Consider the following 19,524-nt stretch of genomic DNA (forward strand, 5'->3'; position numbering starts at 1 on the left):
AGGCCTGCGTTACCAAAAAATGAGTTCGGGAGTCGATTACGTGTGGGGAATGATTAGCACCCCCACAACGCCCTAAATCGGTACCTAATCGATTAATTAATGTCTTTGCAATGAACTTTATAAATTCGAATTTAATTTAATTTTTGATCCCGTAAAACAACAAAAAAGTGAATTTTATAATATTCAAAAATACTCAAAATAATTAAATTAAAATTACCAAGTCGTTTTAGAAAGATAAAGAATGTTCGATTATTTACAAATATCGAGACCAGATCTTAAAGATATAACAACCTTTTCTCGATATATTTAAATAAACGAACATTTCTTTTTCTCTCGTTCCCAAATTTTAGGTGACGAATCAATTTTTTTGTTTCACTTTCGGGATACTCTTTTATTTTAAAATCATTAAAAGCGGACCTCAAATCAGTTATGACTGCTCACTTCAACAATTTTAAATTAAAAGAGTATTACCCTTAATCCGATTATGTAATAGGTCGAGTTATGCGCGTGAGGCTATCATGCAAATTATGCAAAATAATGTCATGTCAAAATTAATTAAACAGAATTAAAAAATAACATACAATATGACATACAAAAAATTATGTATGTATATTTTAATTAAAAATCATAAATTACGCATATTAACACCTAATGTACAAAATATGACTCAAATAAAAAAATTAAATCATAACATGCTAAACTATAAATTTAAAAAGTGTATATATACATGTTAAAATAAGGACTAAATTTAAATACACATAAAATTAAACATACTAATTAAAAAAATTAAAACAAAGACTTAAAGAAAAACAAACATAAACATAATGGACTTAAATACAACACACATAAATATAAGGGATCTACACCTAAATAATTCAACAAAATTATAACTAATACTAAAATTGGAAAATGATGAAATCAGGATAAACAACAAAAAAAAGGGTCAAATTCGAAAATTAATCTCCTGGGTGGCAAATTTATAAAGGATGCTTAAGATTTGGGGACTAGGAGCTTATTTACCCTAAACATCTAATATAAAACCTAAATCATCTAAACCTAAACCAAACTCACGCAGGAAACACTTAGCCATTCCTCACTTTTCCATTTTCTTCACTCACGCGGCTCCATTCATTTCCACAGACCCATGACCGGAGCTTGGCCATCACCGGTTATCCTCTTGCGCTACATACCCTTCGAAGCTCACACGACACTTCCGACGAATAAGGTAAATCGATGAACACTCCCTTTCGACGTTAAACTCGACCCCTCAACGATGGCGTAGTGCTCTAAACGCTAAGGTAAACTTAAAGCCCCTACTTATTTCTATTTTTTATCTTGATACCTCCATAGATAATAATCAAACAGAAAAAAACGTCATGCATTTACTGCTTCAAGTATATATCTCTGTTTTAATACTTTACAATTTGCATTTAGTTTATAAAAAAAATTTAAAATAGATGAATGGAAATATTAATGTAATCGTAGGAAAGAAAAGAAAAACCTTGTAGGAACTGAATTTCACTTTGTATTGCTTTGATTCGTTGAAACGAGCGAACTCTTCCGTTCCTTTGATTTTCAAATTGAAGAAGAAGGAAAAAAAACAGTATAATGTTTTTTGTTTTGCTATCTACTTTCTGTAAAAAGAAACAATAGAGGTCCCTTTATTTTTTTTTTTGCTCTCGGTTTTTTTCTCCTCTTCTCTCCGTTCATTCTGATGGTTAATGCCTCCAAAAACCGACCCTCACCTCCACTTTGCTTTTTAACTCCCAATAACCATTTTTTAGTTTTTTAGGATTTCACGTGGACTAGGCTTGGTCATTGAATTGAGCCTTCAACTACTCTGCTTTGGGTCTGCTCCGACTTAGCCCCGGATAAATCGAGCATCTACAAGACAATGCATCATATTGATACATTTGAGTGCATTCAAACATGAAGTTTTACAGATCTTCGGAAGAACAAGAAGATTCATGGTAAAAAAATACCTTACAAGAAGAAGGTATTCAAAACCGCAAATACAGGAATCTTGCAAACATCTGAAGAAGAGATGGAAGCAATCCACAAAAATTAGCATTATCTTGAGATTGGGGCATGTTACCCAATCAACATGTTATTTCAAAAAAAAAACAGAATGAGAAAACGATTTTCATAGTTTCTCATTTTATCTTTTCTAAAACGAAATTGTTGAAAAGTAAGAAAACGATTTTCTTAGTTTTTTTACTTAGTAAACTATTTCCAACAGCCTTATCTTGAGATTGGGGCATGTTACCCAATTAACATGTTATTTTGAAAAAAATAATGAGAAAATGATTTTCATAGTTTCTCATTCAATCTTTTCTGAAAATGAAATTTTTGAAAAGTAAGAAAACGATTTCCTTAGTTTTTTTACTTAATAAACTATTTTCCACATCTGTAAGTCCTACAGTGCATGATGTTTCCAAAAAGCCTTCGGGAGCTTTTTGATCGTTTCAAAGCCTTAGGGTCATCTGTAAGTCCTGCAGTGCATGATGTTTCCAAAAAGCTTTCGGGAGCTTTTTGATGTTTTCAAAACCTTAGGGTCATCTGTAAGTCCTGCAGTGCATGGTGTTTCCAAAAAGCCTTCGGGAGCTTTTTGATGTTTTCAAAGCCTTAGGGTCATCTGTAAGTCCTGCAGTGCATGATGTTTCCAAAAAGCCTTCGGGAGCTTTTTGATGTTTTCAAAACCTTAGGGTCATCTGTAAGTCCTGCAGTGCATGATGTTTCCAAAAAGCCTTCGGGAGCTTTTTGATGTTTTCAAAATGTTGAAAACATTTTGATATTTCGATATAACAAATTAAGTTAAATAAATTTTAAGATTTTCCAAAATGATTTTCTAAGTATATTCGATATAATTATTCGAATATCAAAACATTACTCAAAATATTTCAAAAATCATTTTTAATCCTTACTTAAGTGTAAAATTAAGTTTTAATCTTAAAACAATTTCAAAATAATCTTTCAAAGTATTTCGAACCATTTCAAAGCCAAAAATTCCAGATTGCTCAGAGGGAACCGATTCCCCCCCAAGGGGGTACCGATTCCCCCCTGAATGGTTTGGCTCCGAGATTTCCAGAATGCTCGGAGGGAACCGATTCCCCCATAGGGGGTACCGATTCCCCCCTGTTCAACGGTCGAAATATTTGAATTTTACACTTAGGGAACCAATTCCCCCCACGCTCCAAACTGTTTTATTAATTGTTTTCACACTAAAACGGCTATATGATCTTCACTAATCATCCCCAACGTTCAGAAGAGATTCAAGGTGTATTTAAACAAGTTCTGAAGCCCTTGATCAATAAGAAATTATAGAGAAACAAGAGAGAAAGCACCAAACACCAAGTTTGTGCAAATCAAGCCAATTTTCCTTTCAATATTCATTTTGCTTTCAAGAACATCATTTGTGCTCATTTGTAATTATCTTTGAGTGTTCTTTTTTTGTTCTAGAATTGTGCAAACATCTTACCTTATGAGGTTTTCTTGTAAGTTTGCAAATTTGTAATCTTCTCTTTGGGAAAAAGAGTGTTCTCAAGAGTTGGGGTATACTCTTGAGGGATTTTGTAAGGTTATCTCTTTGGCCTCAAAAGAAAGAACAAATTAGTGAATTTGTTGGAAAATCCTTAGTGTGGATAGCTAAGGTAGTGGACGTAGACTTTGTTTGAGAAAATCGAACCACTGTAAATCGCTGTGCAAATACTTTCAATTTTTCTGCAAAAGCTTCCACGAAATTTTTAATTGCCAATTCACCCCCCTCTTGGCCGATTTCGTCGATCGATTAACTCAACAATTGGTATCAGAGCCTAACTCATTTGAAGGTTTAATCGCCTCTTGAGTCGATTTGGGAAGAGTTATATCGATTATTAAAGTCATCAATGGCCTCCGCTTCAAACTTCGACTCCGGTCTCGATTCGATGCCCGTCAACAAGCCTCCTTTCTTCAATGGAGCTAACTATGCCTATTGGAAGAATAGAATGATGTACTTTATTCGAGCAAGTGACATGGGAGCATGAAATGCTGTAGAAGAAGGATATATCAAACCTCTCACTCATCCAAGGTTGTGGAGTGAAGGAGAGACAAGAATGTTCCAGCTCAACTCCAAAGCTATCCATATTATTTTTTGTGCTCTTTGACCTGATGAATACGGAAGAGTTTCATCGTGTACAACCGCCAAAGAAATATGGGACAAGCTTCAAGTCACACATGAAGGTACAGATGAGGTAAAGAAATCAAAAATTAGTATTCTAACGCATAGCTATAAAAATTTCAAGATGAAACCAAATGAAGACATCAAAGCTATGACGGATAGATTTTCAACGATTGTCAATGGTCTCAAATCATATGGAGAGTTCATCTCAAATGAAAAACTTGTGAGGAAGTTAGTCTACTCCCTCCCAAAATCATGGCAATCAAAGAAGACGACAATCATCGAGTCTAAGGACCTATCGTCCTTAACTCTTGAAGAACTTATCGGTTCACTCCTCACTCATGAGATGATGCTTGAAGATGAGGTGGACCTTGATAAAGTTGAAGAGACACCAAAGGAAAAGGAGAAGAAGAAAAATATTGGAGTTGCTCTCAAATCCACAAAAGATGAGAGTGATTCTAATAATGATGATGATGACGAGGAAATGGCATTGTTTGCCAAACGGTTCAGAAAAATGATGAGACCTTACCAAGGAAGAAAATTCAAACGAAACGAAAGCCTCAAAAATGAACCAAAAGAGAAGGACCCAATCATTTGCTATGAATGCAAAAAGCCGGGGCATGTCAAATATGATTGCCCACAATTGAAGAAAAAGGGTCAATCAAAGAATAAGCACAAGGCTCATGTGGCTACATGTAGCGATGAAGAAAGTTCCGATGAAGAAGAACAAGAAGTAGCAAACTTGTGCTTGATGGCATTCAGGGAAGATTCTAAGGTAACCTCTAACTCATCCGATTTTGATGATTTATCTTATGATGAGTTATTTGAGGAGTACAATGGGTTGGCTTCGGATTATGAGAAATTGTTTTTAAATATAAAAATGATGTTTCAAAATTGAAAAATGAAAACAAACTCATATCCAAAACCAACAACGATCTTGAAAGTAAAATCAAAGATTTGCAAATCAAACTAGAAGAGTTTGAAAAGAAAAATTTAGATTTGCAAAATTTACTTTCAAAGATCAATGATGATCATCAAAAGAAAATTGATGATCTTAAAACTTCTTTTGATAAAGTTGGAACAAAACATTTTGAAAAAGGTGGAAATTCAAAATCCAACTTTGTTAGAAAAAGTTTTAGAAACTACAATCATAGAGGTCCCCAAAGAACCTCTAATGGAAAATCATTAGAAGTATGTGGGTTCCTAAAGAACTCATTACTACTAAAGATAAAAATATCCTACACAAATAGATACCTAAGGGGACTAGGATTTTGGAAACTAATGAATATGGACCCAAAAGAATTTGGGTACCAAAAATCAAAAATTAATCTATGTTTGTAGGGAAAGGAGCATTGCTACAAGGCACGGGAAACAAATTCAAATTCATGGTACCTTGATAGTGGATGCTCAAGACATATGACCGGAGACAAAAGCCGGTTCATTGAACTTAACGCCAAAAATGGAGGAGAAGTGACTTTTGGAGACAATTCAAAAGGTCACATTGAAGGTATTGGTACAATAGGTAATACCTCTTCCATACAAATTAAGAATGTTTTATATGTGAATGGATTAAAGCATAATCTATTGAGTATTAGTCAATTATGCGATAAAGGATTCAATGTCTTATTTGAAATTAATGGTTGTAAAGTCATTGACATTGCATCTAATCGGATTATGCTTGTTGGTCATAGAATAGGAAACATTTACATGGTGCATTTAGATTCTATTGATATGACTAATTTATGCCTAGTTGCTAAGGATGAGCATGATAGTTGGTTATGGCATAGGAGACTAGGTCATGCTAGTATGAGTGTTTTGCAACGGTTAATTCAAGGAGACTTAGTAAGAGGGTTGCCTAAGCTTAAATTTGATAATGATAAAATCTGTGATGCATGTTCTAAAGGAAAACAAAAGCGAGTTTCTTTTAAATCTATTAATGATGTATCAACTAGTAGAGTATTACAATTGATCCATTTAGATCTTTTTGGGCCAACTAGAACTACTAGCTTGGGAGGAAAACAATATGCATTTGTCTTGGTAGATGACTATTCTAGATACACTTGGGTTCTATTCTTAAGTACTAAAGATGAAGCATTAGAAAATTTCATCACATTTTCAAAAATAATCCAAAATGAAAAAGGTTACTCTATCACTAGTGTTAAAGGTGATCATGGAACTGAATTTGAAAATCTTGGATTTATTGAGTTTTGTAATTCTAATGGTATTAGCCATAATTTTTCAGCACCTAGAACTCCTCAACAAAATGGAGTTGTTGAGAGGAAAAATTAAACTTTAGAAGAAATGGCTAGAACCATGCTTTGTGAAAATAATTTGCCAAAATATTTTTGGCCGGAAGCCACAAATACCGCTTGTTATGTTGTAAATCAAGTAATGATTAGGCCAATTTTAAAGAAAACTCCATATGAAATTCTCAAAAATAAAAAGCCTAACATTAGTTATTTTCATCCTTTTGGATGTAAATGTTTTGTTTTAAACAACGGTAAAGAAAACCTTGGCAAATTTGATGCTAAAAGTGATGAAGGAATTTTTCTGGGTTATTCCTTAAATTCTAAAGCTTATCGTGTATTTAATAAAAGAACTTTACTTGTAGAAGAGTCTATACATGTTGTTTTCGATGATAATCCCCTTCCGAGGAAGGATTCTTCTGTTAATGATGATGTAGGTATTGTACAAGCAAATGACGTTAGACATGACGTTGGAGAATCATCATCAAAGGAAGAAACAAAAGATGAGGAAACTCATGATCCCCTCGAGAATCTAACCAGTGAAGAAAGGGAAGTATCTTTTCAAAGAGAGTACAACTATGTCAAGGATGGTGAAATTATAGGTGATCCATCAAAAGGGGTAACTACTCGATCTTCTCTTAGAAATATATGTAATTATGTTGCATTTATTTCATGCATAGAGCCTAAGAACATCAAAGAAGCATTAAAATATGAACATTGGATTATGGCTGTGCAAGAAGAATTAAATCAATTTGAGAGAAGTAAAGTATGGACATTAGTTGAAAGGCCTAGTAATAAATCTACTGTAGGTACTAGATGGGTTTTTAGAAATAAACTTGATGAAAGTGGTAATATAGTGAGGAACAAGGCTAGACTTGTTGCTCAAGGCTATACTCAAGAAGAGGGCATAGACTATGATGAAACGTACGCTCCCGTAGCTAGGATGGAAGCAATTAGAATGTTATTAGCATTTGCATGTTTCAATGAATTTAAATTATATCAAATGGATGTTAAAAGTGCATTTTTAAATGGTTTTATAAAAGAAGAAGTGTACGTGGAACAACCTCCAGGTTTTGAAGATTCAAATTTTTCGGATCATGTTTTAAAATTGACAAAAGCTCTTTATGGTTTAAAATAAGCTCCTAGAGCTTGGTATGAAAGATTGTCAAATTTTTTAATTGAAAAAGGTTTTTTAAAAGGAAAGGTTGACACTACATTGTTTTTAAAGAGAAAAGGTAAAGATTTATTAGTAGTTCAAATTTATGTTGATGATATAATATTTGGTTCTACTAATGATGTTCTTTGCCAAGAATTTTCTAAGCTAATGCAAAGTGAGTTTGAGATGAGCATGATGGGGGAGCTCTCATTTTTCTTGGGACTCCAAATCAAGCAAAGAAAAGATGGCATCTTCATTAATCAAGCTAAGTACGTCAAAGATATGCTCAAGAAGTTTGGACTGGAAAATGGGAAACCTCATAACACTCCAATGAGCTCTTCAACAAAGCTTGACTTAGATGAAGGAGGTAAATGTGTGGATGTTAAATTATATAGATCCATGATTGGCTCATTGCTTTATCTAACCGCAAGTAGACCCGATATTATGTTTAGTGTTTGCTTGTGTGCTAGGTTTCAATCATGTCCTAAAGAATCACATTTACTAGCTGTTAAGAGAATTTTAGATACCTTAAGGACACTCCTAGTTTAGGACTTTGGTATCCTAGAGACTCTAGCTTTAGCTTGTATGCCTTTTCTGATGCAGATTATGGAGAATGCAAATTAGATAGGAAAAGCACCTCCGGTACTTGCCAATTCCTTGGAAATATGCTGATTTCTTGGTTTTCAAAGAAACAAAATTGTGTTGCATTATCTACCACTGAAGCGGAATACATTTCAGCCGGTAGTTGTTGTGCACAAGTTTTATGGATGAAACAACAACTTTTTGATTATGGAATTGAAGTAGGTACCATTCCTATCAAGTGTGACAATACTAGTGCTATTTGTCTCACTAAAAATCCCATCCAACACTCTAGAACTAAGCACATTGAAATAAGACATCACTTCATTAGAGACCATGTCACTAAGGAAGATATAGTTTTAGAATATGTTGATACTTTGCATCAATTAGCGGATATCTTTACAAAACCCTTAGACAAGGAAAGGTTTTGGACACTTAGAAGAGAATTAGGTTTAACTAACCTATCTTCACTTAGTGTTTAAAATAATTTAGCACTTTTAATAAATACTGAAAAAATGCTTATAATAATAATTTTTGATTGCATTCTTGCTATTAGTTAGGGGGAGTTTATGATTCTTGGTGAAAATTAATTTTATGTTCAAATAATGTTTAAAGATTAATTTAATTGTTTGAACATAATTATTTTTCAATATATGAGTTGCCTATACCACTAGAGAAGATTAATTTAGCATTTTATGTGCTTAAAAGTCGAATTTTAGCATTTTGGTGCAGAGGGAATCGATCCCCCCATGAGGGAACCGATTCCCCCTTTGAAGGGGAACCGATTCCCCCCACAGGGGAATCGATACCCCCTGGGGTTCTGTTAAAATCGGGAAGAACCCTTCAAAAACACAAAAACCCTCCTTTTCTTCTTCCTTCCGCCGTTTCTCACCCTCTAAGCACTCAAATCTCCATTCTTGCCTCAAATCATTGATTTTTAATCGGAAATCACTTCAAATATCATCTCCTAAACTTGAAATCATCATTAAAATCGTGCAAACAACATCTAAATCCCCTCAATCTTCATCTTTCAAGGTAAATTTTTCTAAACTCTCTATTTCATTGATTTTGAACATAGGATTAGTTTTAATTAGTTCTAGGATGAAATAGTGATCGGGCATTGATTGTTTAGTGATTAGAAACTAGATGTTACAACTAATTTCATCAAAAACACAAAACTTTCTAAAAATTTTAAATTTTCAAAATTAAAAAAAAAATTGTTGTTTTTCAAATCATTGTGTTTTGATTAAATTATGTTATTGTTATGAAAACTATACATATATTGTTTCTCAAAACCATATTTTTTTTTAAAAGTTTTTCAAAAACTTTGCCCATTAGGATTGATTTAGAGAACCTTGAAATATTGAGGACTCATTTGTGTTTTGGGATTAATTGAATTGCATACATTTGTTTTTAAATTTGAAGGTTATTCAATCTATTTCGATTTCCTTCACCATGTCTAATCCTAAACGTGCTAGGTCTTCATCTAGTCGTTCACACCGACAACCAAATCCACCTCCAAATCCTCCACCTATTCCAATTTCTAATCCTAATCCTATTGATCCTAATTTGACTATCCAAAATTCGTGTTTCAATCATCCTGGTCCTAGAAATCATCGTTTTTGGTATTATCAATATTTCAACTCTTACAAAATCCGGGAAGAACGTATTCCTTCTCGTCAAGCTATGTTAGCTATCAATTTTAAATATCTTCCTCTTTTACAAGAGTGGAAATTTGATAAACTCTTTGACCTTGAACCCATCGTTTACCATCAACTTGTTCGTATTTTCTATTCTAATGCCGTTTGTGTTAAAGACCAAACTGAAACCGAAACCATAGGAATTCGTTCCTACCTTCTAGGACAATTCTTATATATTGACTCGGCTTACATAGCCAATACATTCGGATTAGATAATGAAGGGATTTCAAATGAAAAACAGATTTTAGGATCTCGTTATAAAAGAAGGGATAGTGCAAGTGTCCTAGACCTTCATGAACATTTTCTTCATCTAATGATTTCTTGGTGGTTTCGACCATCTGGAGGTCGTTATTCTACTCATAGAGCCTTAGATCTTTGGTGGTTACATTGTTTCGAAAACAATATTAAAATCAACCTACCTCAGATTATTTTTGCTGAAATTGTTGAAACCGTTTATCTTGTTCCTAATAAAAAACTTTGTTCATCTCTTGTTTACGGTTGTATTTTGAGTAATTTGTTTTCCAAAGCTGGGCTTAGAGTCAGTCTAGATGCCGTTTTTCCTCTTAAGAAACAAATTAACCTTCTTTCCTTAACGAGAGCGGGATGGATTAAGGATAAGGAAATCAGGGAATGGGTTCGATCTTCTGCAACTACTCCGGGAGCTAGTTCTTCACGAGCTCCACCCGAAGCTGACGAAGATCTCGAGCTTGAGCAACTAATGCGAGACATCGATGAAGCTGAAGCTGAACCTGAGCAGGCCGAGGAGCAGCCCGAAGAGCAAGCACAACAATAGACTCAAATGCCTCCATATTTTCAATCTTTTATGGAGACATTTGATTACCGATATGCGACCATGGATTCGCGCTTTATTTCTATAGAGTCCCATTTATCCACAATGGGAGCTCAACAATTAGAAATTCTTCGGGAAATGCGTGCAAATAATGAAGCAACCAACGCACGTATTAATGACCTCACTAACGAAATGGCCGCTATGCGAGCTCGTTTTCCTTCTCCCGATCCTCCTACGGATGTTTGATTCTATGTTTTACTTTGTTTTCCAAACTTATTATTTTAACATTTTGAATATTTTGGGATGTTTGAATTTGAGGATTGTGAATTTGTTTGGATTTATGGATGGTTTGAACTTATATGTTTTGTGTGATTTATTTATTATTGCATCATTTACATCATTATTAGCAATATGACTAATTTTGCCATATCACATTATTTATGAATATTGATTACGGAACTAATGGCTAACGTTTCTCTTACTTGTGATCTTAGCAGCTTATGCATACATATACCTAATCAATTGGCTTAATATTTTTCACATTTATTTGAATCTTTTTGATTTAACAAAAAGGGGGAGAAGTGTGTTTTAAGTGTGTTTTTAAATTGATAAATGGGAGAAATGTTAAAGTAAGGGGGAGTAATTTCAAAACTTGATTTCAAAATCTTAAAATTACTAAAATGTTTTGTTATATCAAAAAGGGGGAGATTGTTGAAAACATTTTGATATTTCGATATAACAAATTAAGTTAAATGAATTTTAAGATTTTCCAAAATGATTTTCTAAGTATATTCGATATAATTATTCGAATATCAAAACATTACTCAAAATATTTCAAAAATCATTTTTAATCCTTACTTAAGTGTAAAATTAAGTTTTGATCTTAAAACAATTTCAAAATAATCTTTCAAAGTATTTCGAACCATTTCAAAGACAAAAATTCCAGATTGCTAAGAGGGAACCGATTCCCCCCCAAGGGGGTACCGATTCCCCCCTGAATGGTTTGGCTCCGAGATTTCCAGAATACTCGGAGGGAACCGATTCCCCCATAGTGGGTACCGATTCCCCCCTGTTCAACGGTCGAAATATTTGAATTTTACACTTAGGGAACCGATTCCCCATAGGGGGTACCGATTCCCCCCACGCTCCAAACTGTTTTATTAATTGTTTTCATACTAAAACGGCTATATGATCTTCACTAATCATCCCCAACGTTCAGAAGAGATTCAAGGTGTATTTAAACAAGTTCTGAAGCCCTTGATCAATAAGAATTATAGAGAAACAAGAGAGAAAGCATCAAACACCAAGTTTGTGCAAATCAAGCCAATTTTCCTTTCAATATTCATTTTGCTTTCAAGAACACCATTTGTGCTCATTTGTAATTATCTTTGAGTGTTCTTTTCTTGTTCTAGAATTGTGCAAACATCTTACCTTGTGAGGTTTTCTTGTAAGTTTGCAAATTTGTAATCTTCTCTTTGGGAAAAAGAGTGTTCTCAAGAGTTGGGGTATACTCTTGAGGGATTTTGTAAGGTTATCTCTTTGGCCTCAAAAGAAAGAACAAATTAGTGAATTTGTTGGAAAATCCTTAGTGTGGATAGCTAAGGTAGTGGACGTAGACTTTGTTTGAGAAAGTCGAACCACTGTAAATCGCTGTGCAAATACTTTCAATTTTTCTGCAAAAGCTTCCACGAAATTTTTAATTGCCAATTCACCCCCCTTTTGGCCGATTCCGTCGATCGATTAACTCAACACAAAACCTTAGGGTCATCTGTAAGTCCTGCAGTGCATGATGTTTCCAAAAAGCCTTCGGGAGCTTTTTGATGTTTTCAAAGCCTTAGGGTCATCTGTAAGTCCTGCAGTGCATGATGTTTCCAAAAAGCCTTCGGGAGCTTTTTGATGTTTTCAAAGCCTTAGGGTCATTGGTAAGTCCTGCAGTGCATGATGTTTCCAAAAAGCCTTCGGGAGCTTTTTGATGTTTTCAAAGCCTTAGGGTCATCTGTAAGTCCTGCAGTGCATGATGTTTCCAAAAAGCCTTCAGGAGCTTTTTGATGTTTTCAAAGCCTTAGGGTCATCTGTAAGTCCTGTAGTGCATGATGTTTCCAAAAAGCCTTCGGGAGCTTTTTGATGTTTTCAAAGCCTTAGGGTCATCTGTAAGTCCTGCGGTGCATGATGTTTCCAAAAAGCCTTCGGGAGCTTTTTGATGTTTTCAAAAAACCTTCGGGTCATCTGTAAGCCCTTCAGTGCATGATGTTTTCAAACATTTTCATCCTACTCAATAGAAGCCAAATGAAAAAATTATTGTTTTTTTCGTCTTTGCTCTATTCTTGTTAACACAAGGATGAGCAAAGAGGGGCAGCTGTAGACATCAATTTTTTCATTTTAAATTTAAATTTATTATTATTATTATTATTATTATTATTATTATATATTATTTATTAATATTACAAAACCCATATCAATATGGCCCAACAGTAACCCTGAACCCTTCTAGGGTTTACATCCCATACACCCAGCCGCCGTTTCTATCAACCGTCCATACACCCAGCCGCCGTTTCTATCAACCGTTGGATCTGAAAGATCCAACGGTCCACAGGATACCAGCGTGAAGCCCTAGGGTTTCATAAACCTAGGTTATCATTCAGCCGCCGCTGCTTCCAGACGTTCCAGTTGCCAGTGCCATGCCACGAAATCGCCGCCTCGCCAGAAGCCTCTAGAAGCCAACTGCCCCTCCACATGTCGAGCTCTATGGTGAGTCACCACATAGCTCGGCGACTCACCGAACTCCATTCCTTTAACCGGTCCGAGCAAGCGACCGAGATGGCTATAAAGCCATCGTACCTGCAAAAATGAAAAGGAAGGAAGAACCGGAGAAAAACAGAAACAAGAGCAAAAAAATATACCAAACATCCCAGTCAACAATAACGAAGCAACCAGAAAAAAAATCGAGAGAGAAGAGAGGAGAAACCCTTACCGAGGAAGCAGAACCACCGGAGAACACCAAACATCGCCGAAGTACCGAAAATACCGAAGGTATTTTCATAGATCTAGGAAATTCCAGGGACTTTTGGGGAAAATAGATGCCGGATTCGGCCTTAGAACGGTGAGATTTATATCCTAGGGTATTTTAAAAAAAATTCGGCCACCGTTGACGGTGGTCGGCGACGGTGTTCGGCGCCGGAGTGCGGCTGCCGGTCGGAGACCGTGTTCCCTCCGGTGAGGGAAATAATAGAGAGAAGGGAGAGAATTCTCTTCTCTCTCAGCTAGAGAGAGAAGAGAAATGAGAAAAAATGAGAGCTGGCCCGAAGGGCCAGCCGTTTGGGGTATTTTATACCCGATACAAAACGGCGTCGTTTCATGATGAAACGGTGCGTTTTGAGAAGAGGGTAAACCCTGTCCGCAGTGCTCCAAGTTTGTAATCATTACAATTTAGTCACTGAAATTGATTTTTGATTATTTTTAGTTTAGTCTTATAATTTTATTTTATTTTAATTTAGTCCTTACCTGTATTATACATATATTTAGGTTAAATGCCTTATTTAGTCCTTCATAATTTTTATAATTTATTTTTTAACCCGAATTAATTAAATAAGGTTAAATTACATTATTAGCATTAAGTTTTTTGTTAATTCAAATTATGCCCTTTAATTTTGATATTTTACTTTTTTAGTCACCAATATTTTGTTTCTTTTCATTTTGATCCTGATTGTTTTTATATATTTTGCAATTTAATATTATTACTTTTAAATTTATTTTAAATATTATTTATTTATAATATTAATTTGTTATTAATTTTATATTATTATTATTTTCATATTAGTCACATATATATATATATATATATATATATATTAAATATATATATTTTTTAAATAATATTGTATATTTATTTTCAATATCAAAGAAAATGGCAGTTTTAAAACAACTGGATGTCCTATTCTGGTATTTTAAATAATTAAACATTATAAAAATTATAATTTAGTTTTATTTAAATTATTAAAATTTTAATATTTATTTTTATCAAAGAAAATAGCTGTCTTAAGGTACCTAGAAGCCCTTTTCTGATATTTTTGAATAAATAAATATCTTACTATATTAAAATAAATTTTTATTATCTTAAGAAAATGTTTTAGTCATTTATTTATTAATATCGAAGAAAAAGAGTTGTCTTAAGGCACCTAGAAGTCCTTTTCTGATATTTCTAAATAAATAAATATTTTTATAAATATATTTAAATTAATATATTTTCTTAAAAATTATAGTAATAAAATTTGAAATAACATAATTATAAATTAAATATATTTGAATTTTTAAAATTCTATTATTAGAGACAATTTATAATTAAAAAGTACCAATTTTGGGCGTTGTAGGGGTGCTAATCATTCCCTAAACGTAACCGACCACGAATCCCTTTTTATTAATAAAAAGAACGAATTTTTGGTTATAAACGCATATCAGTTTATCTTTTAAGTGATGTTTTCTTAAAAACTCTTTTAAAAGATAATTTTTAGGTATTCGACCTACCTGACCCAAAAGGCCGATGGCGACTCCCAAATTATTTATTATTCACATTATTTTTCCCGCCAACTATAAAAATCGTGTCTGGACGAAAAACGGTTACGACAGTAGCGAAAGAAAAAAAAATAGCTGACCCTATTCCCATATGTAATGGGGTAAGGGAGAGGTAGGATAGTAAGCTGCCCCCAATGCTAGGTTGAGAGCAATTTCCGTGGAAAATCTCCAGCAATTATGAATTGCACACATTTCGTTCCATGCAGGTTATCTTAGAAGGGATGGGTAGAGCTCTTCACACCAATTTCAATGCTTGGTTTAAATGTGAAGCCCTTGAGGTATGGTCATCTGATATTGTATCTCTTTCAAGTTAACAAATATACGACTTAAAGAGGTTTGCTTGACTCTTAATTTTGACTCAAATACCTTGTTTGCAGCTTGCAATGGTGAAGAATCAGAGGTTGGCAGCAAAACTGATTCAAGGAAAGATATATGATTGCGTTTGCCAATACGAACCTGCTCATGCCAGTTGATCTTTCCACATTAGAAACTTAAGAGTTGTTGCAAGACAAAAAAAAAAAACTCCTGGAAGGGAAATGGAGAAACGGGAATTTCAAAGACCATTCATTAGCAGTTTTAAGTCTACAATTTGGTTGAATAGGACAATGCAGACGGTGCTTAGCAATCAACAACCAGCATCTTCAGCAGTGGTAATATAATCAGGATAAAACATGCTTGTAGGTGTTACTGAATATTCTTCAAGTCTTTTCATGCAACGGCTTACTCCAAGATTATTCATTATTTAGATTACATGGTGTGATTTTTTTTCGCCTACTGTAAAATGCAACAGCTTATCTTTGATTGCCAATTGAAAGTGAATTCAAAAATAATGATTGAAAGACCATTTCCACCTCATATCATGTAAAAGTGTTTTCCCAACATTATCCAATAACGGCCTGCTACGCAGGTGAAAAAGTTAGGAAAGGAAAGGAAAAATAAAGCAGCTGTTCGCTCACTCCATGACAGCAACTCCTCCAGCTGCCTTAATCTTGTCCATTATATCATTTGCTTCCTCCTTGGTGACCCCCTGCTTGAGTATAACGGGTGCCTTCTCAACAAGGTCCTTGGCCTCTTTCAAACCCAGATTAGTAAAAGCCCTCACTTCCTTGATAACCTTGATTTTTGCAGCAGCATCAAACTTCTCCAACTTCACATCAAATGCCGTTTTCTCTTTCTTCTCCTCTACCTTTGCAGCTACTGCACCCGTACCCACTCTACCCTGGGAACCCAACTCCATTCCTTCATCTGCAATGGTTTGCATTTTGGGGTGCCTTAGCCTCTCAGTAAGAGTAGGGCCGATTTGTCTGCGCTCTTCTGGTGGTAAGGCTGCAATTCGCTCTGCCAGTTCAACAATCTTACCAGAGGGTGGAGGTCTTGGGCCATATGGATCATAAAATTGTGGATATTTGTACTTTTTAGGCTTAGCCTTGGGGTCTCTTGGAACAAAATCATGCTGAAATGTCCGGATCTGCAAAGGCCCCATTATTTCACGAACGGAGGGGTGGACACAAATTGCTTTTATAAGTCCAACCAACTTCATTGTTTTGCACCACAGAACACAATGATTCACGGAAAATATGGATAGAAAAAATTATCTGCTTCAACCAATTAAATAAAAGGTGCCTATCGTTTTAAATACTTTCAATGATATGTGATAAGAGCTCGCCTGCAGCAAAAGAATAAGGTATCACTATTTAGCAGAGGAAAAACAATTCTCACAGCTAACAGAAATGCAACTTATATCTTGCTATCCACACAAAAGATGTTTTCTGTCGGAACAAATAACTGATCATGAACATTAACCAAGTCATTCAAATCACAACTGTATATGTTTTACTTTGCATGTTTATATTTAACTGATGCAATTACTTGTTAGAGCTATCCCGGAGCTATATCAATGGTCAAGGGAACAAAGAAGTCAAGACTACTCGATACTCACAAAATATTACTTGGCCCGAAGGCCAAAAAGCTAAAAACACAATATATTTAGCTTCAATAAGTCAACAATCAAGTTGAGCTCGATAGCCAGTTGAGCTAGCAATCATACAGTCTGTTGGTAGAATGTTTGACTCATACTTCTAACGGCCAAGCATCAAACACCAAGAAGTCTCAAATAGAAAAAAACAAGTTTGTTGTCTGTTGGTAGATTGCTTAACACATAAGCTTCGATTGCCAAGGACCAAACCCTGACAATCTCAAGTATAAAAAAAAATGTTGAGCCAACAATCATGTAATTTGTTAGGACGGGTTGCGAATATGACAGATGCTATTACATTCATCGAGGGTATCACGGTCGCGAATTTTTATTAAAGGAGTTGATTTTTTATTTTACAAAAGAAGCTGATTTTTTAAAAAAGATAAATAGCGTAACGATAGATGAACAGCGGCGTTAAATAGCGGCCCACTATTGCAGTGATTGGTGTGATTCCGCTTTACACCGCTATTTTCTGCAATAGTGGTTTCGGAGACGGCAATATAGGGGCCGCTATTCCGCAGGCGGCTATTTCTAGAGCTGAGCCTAAAAATTGTAAAGCTCGCTCAAACTAAAATCCAAACTTGCCACTTAAAATTCAGCTCAAGCTCAACGAAGTTTTATTTTCCTATTAGAGTTGAACTCAGAGATAATCCATCGACTAGAACTTACTTGATTAGACTAGTTTATCAAATAAAATTCAAGTCGATTACAAGATTTCAAGCTCGATGTATTTGAAAATTTTCTTATCCACATATAAATATGTTTTTCATATACCTCTCGCAGCAAGAGATTCTATTTCAATCATATTAGTGAAAGTGTTGCAAATAACGGTGGAGCAACTTTGTCGCGGCCACTGTTTCGCGGTAGCGGCGCCAACGAATTTCACATCAATAGCAGCCGATCAGAAACAGAAAACGAAATATAGGAAGCAAAGCAGAAGCAGAGGCAAAGTAGAGAGCAGATAACACAAACCGAGCTATAACTCAAAATAGAAATCTTCGAGTCAAGTTCAGGGTTTGAAAAAGTTACCTTATTTAATTTGCCGGCCGTCGGAACTTGAGGGCAAGAGAGGGATTGGGTCAGGAACTGGAGAAGGATTGCGAAGCTGGGAGAGAACGGTGGTGAGAGGCTTGCTTGGCGGCGGGGATGTGTGAAGAGAGACGAGAGTGACTGCAATTTTTTTAGGAAAAACACTTCGCCATAATATAACTTTGTTTTTGGGACAATTTTTTAGGATGTTTTTTTTGGGATAAACTTTAAAACAAGTTTAATTTATTTGGGATGAAATAATAAAATAATATTTTAAAATCAAGTGATATTATATTTCTAAAAATATTTTGTTCCTTTGTTATTTATAATTATTAAATGTCACATCATATATGGGGAAATTAAAATTAAATGTAAAAAATCATTTAAGTGGGTAATGTATTTTTTAAGAAGACTAATAAGTATCAGTATGGGTAAAAAGAAAGGTAAACTGTTTGTTAAAAGAAAGGAGGAAAATTTATAAATAGAAGAGCATGACTGAAAGAGGGTAGTAATCAATAAATATTATACTTATAATAGATGTGTTTTATCTCTGACGCACGATACTGGTTCTCTCTGGGCGCACGTTAGCAGGTATAACGGATCTTGAGATTTCCGTCCGTCGTGTCTCCGGTGGTTCTCCGTGCACCTGTTCCTTTTCATCAAGATAATCTTTCTGTCACTATGCAATTGTTTTCTCCATGCTATCGTGCCTCCCTGCTTGATGGATTGGAGAAATTTGTTCGGGGGTTTCAATTGCCAAACCCTAACCTATCATCCCCGACCATAAAAAACGGAACCCCAACGATCTCCCCACCATCAGAGATCTTGAAGCTGTCATTTCAGAATGGAGACTTTCACTGGTGGGTCAATTCCTGGGTCGGCCTCCAAATTTCCAAACAGTGCAACGAATCATCGAAAACCAATTGAGGAAGGGTCTACAAGGTTCTCGCTTACAGGTTAGTCAAGCTGGTTCAAACCTTTTCATTTTCTCTTTTACATCAGAATCTGCTAGGGATTGGGTCCTTGAAAACGAACCCTGGCACATATTGAACAAGCCAATTATCCTAAGAAAATGGGAACCCAATTTAAAACGATTACATTTTGATTTTTCAAAATTTCCTTTGTGGGTTCATCTCTATAATGTCCCGTTAGAACTCTTTTCTCAATAAGGATTGAGCTATATAGCAAGTGGAATTGGTGTTCCAATTTCTATGGATTCAGTCACCGCTTCCAAAACCAGACTTGAATTCACTAAGTTATGTGTTGAAATCAGCGTTAATGATGAAATTCCAAAGCAAATTGAAGTTATCTTTCAAGATGGCCA

General features: G+C 34.9%; 1 protein-coding gene and 1 pseudogene across 1 annotated transcript; one reads left to right on the top strand and one right to left on the bottom strand.

The window, feature by feature from the left end:
- The window catches only part of LOC120186567, a 47,082-nt pseudogene extending 31,413 nt beyond the window's left edge, over window positions 1-15,669 (top strand).
- A 360-nt stretch (window positions 15,670-16,029) lies between these two features.
- LOC120186557 (50S ribosomal protein L7/L12-like) lies at window positions 16,030-18,357 on the bottom strand. Its single transcript, XM_039190454.1, has 2 exons — window positions 18,201-18,357; window positions 16,030-16,862 (listed from the first exon to the last, which is right to left on the bottom strand). The coding sequence occupies exon 2, from the start codon at window positions 16,734-16,736 to the stop codon at window positions 16,149-16,151; it is 588 nt and encodes a 195-aa protein (XP_039046385.1). The 5' UTR covers window positions 16,737-16,862; window positions 18,201-18,357; the 3' UTR covers window positions 16,030-16,148.
- Window positions 18,358-19,524: the final 1,167 nt, after the last annotated feature.

The sequence above is a fragment of the Hibiscus syriacus genome, unplaced genomic scaffold (genome assembly GCF_006381635.1).
Source record: "Hibiscus syriacus cultivar Baekdansim isolate YM2019G1 unplaced genomic scaffold, ASM638163v2 tig00113716_pilon, whole genome shotgun sequence".
In the NCBI taxonomy this organism is placed as follows: Eukaryota; Viridiplantae; Streptophyta; class Magnoliopsida; order Malvales; family Malvaceae; genus Hibiscus; species Hibiscus syriacus.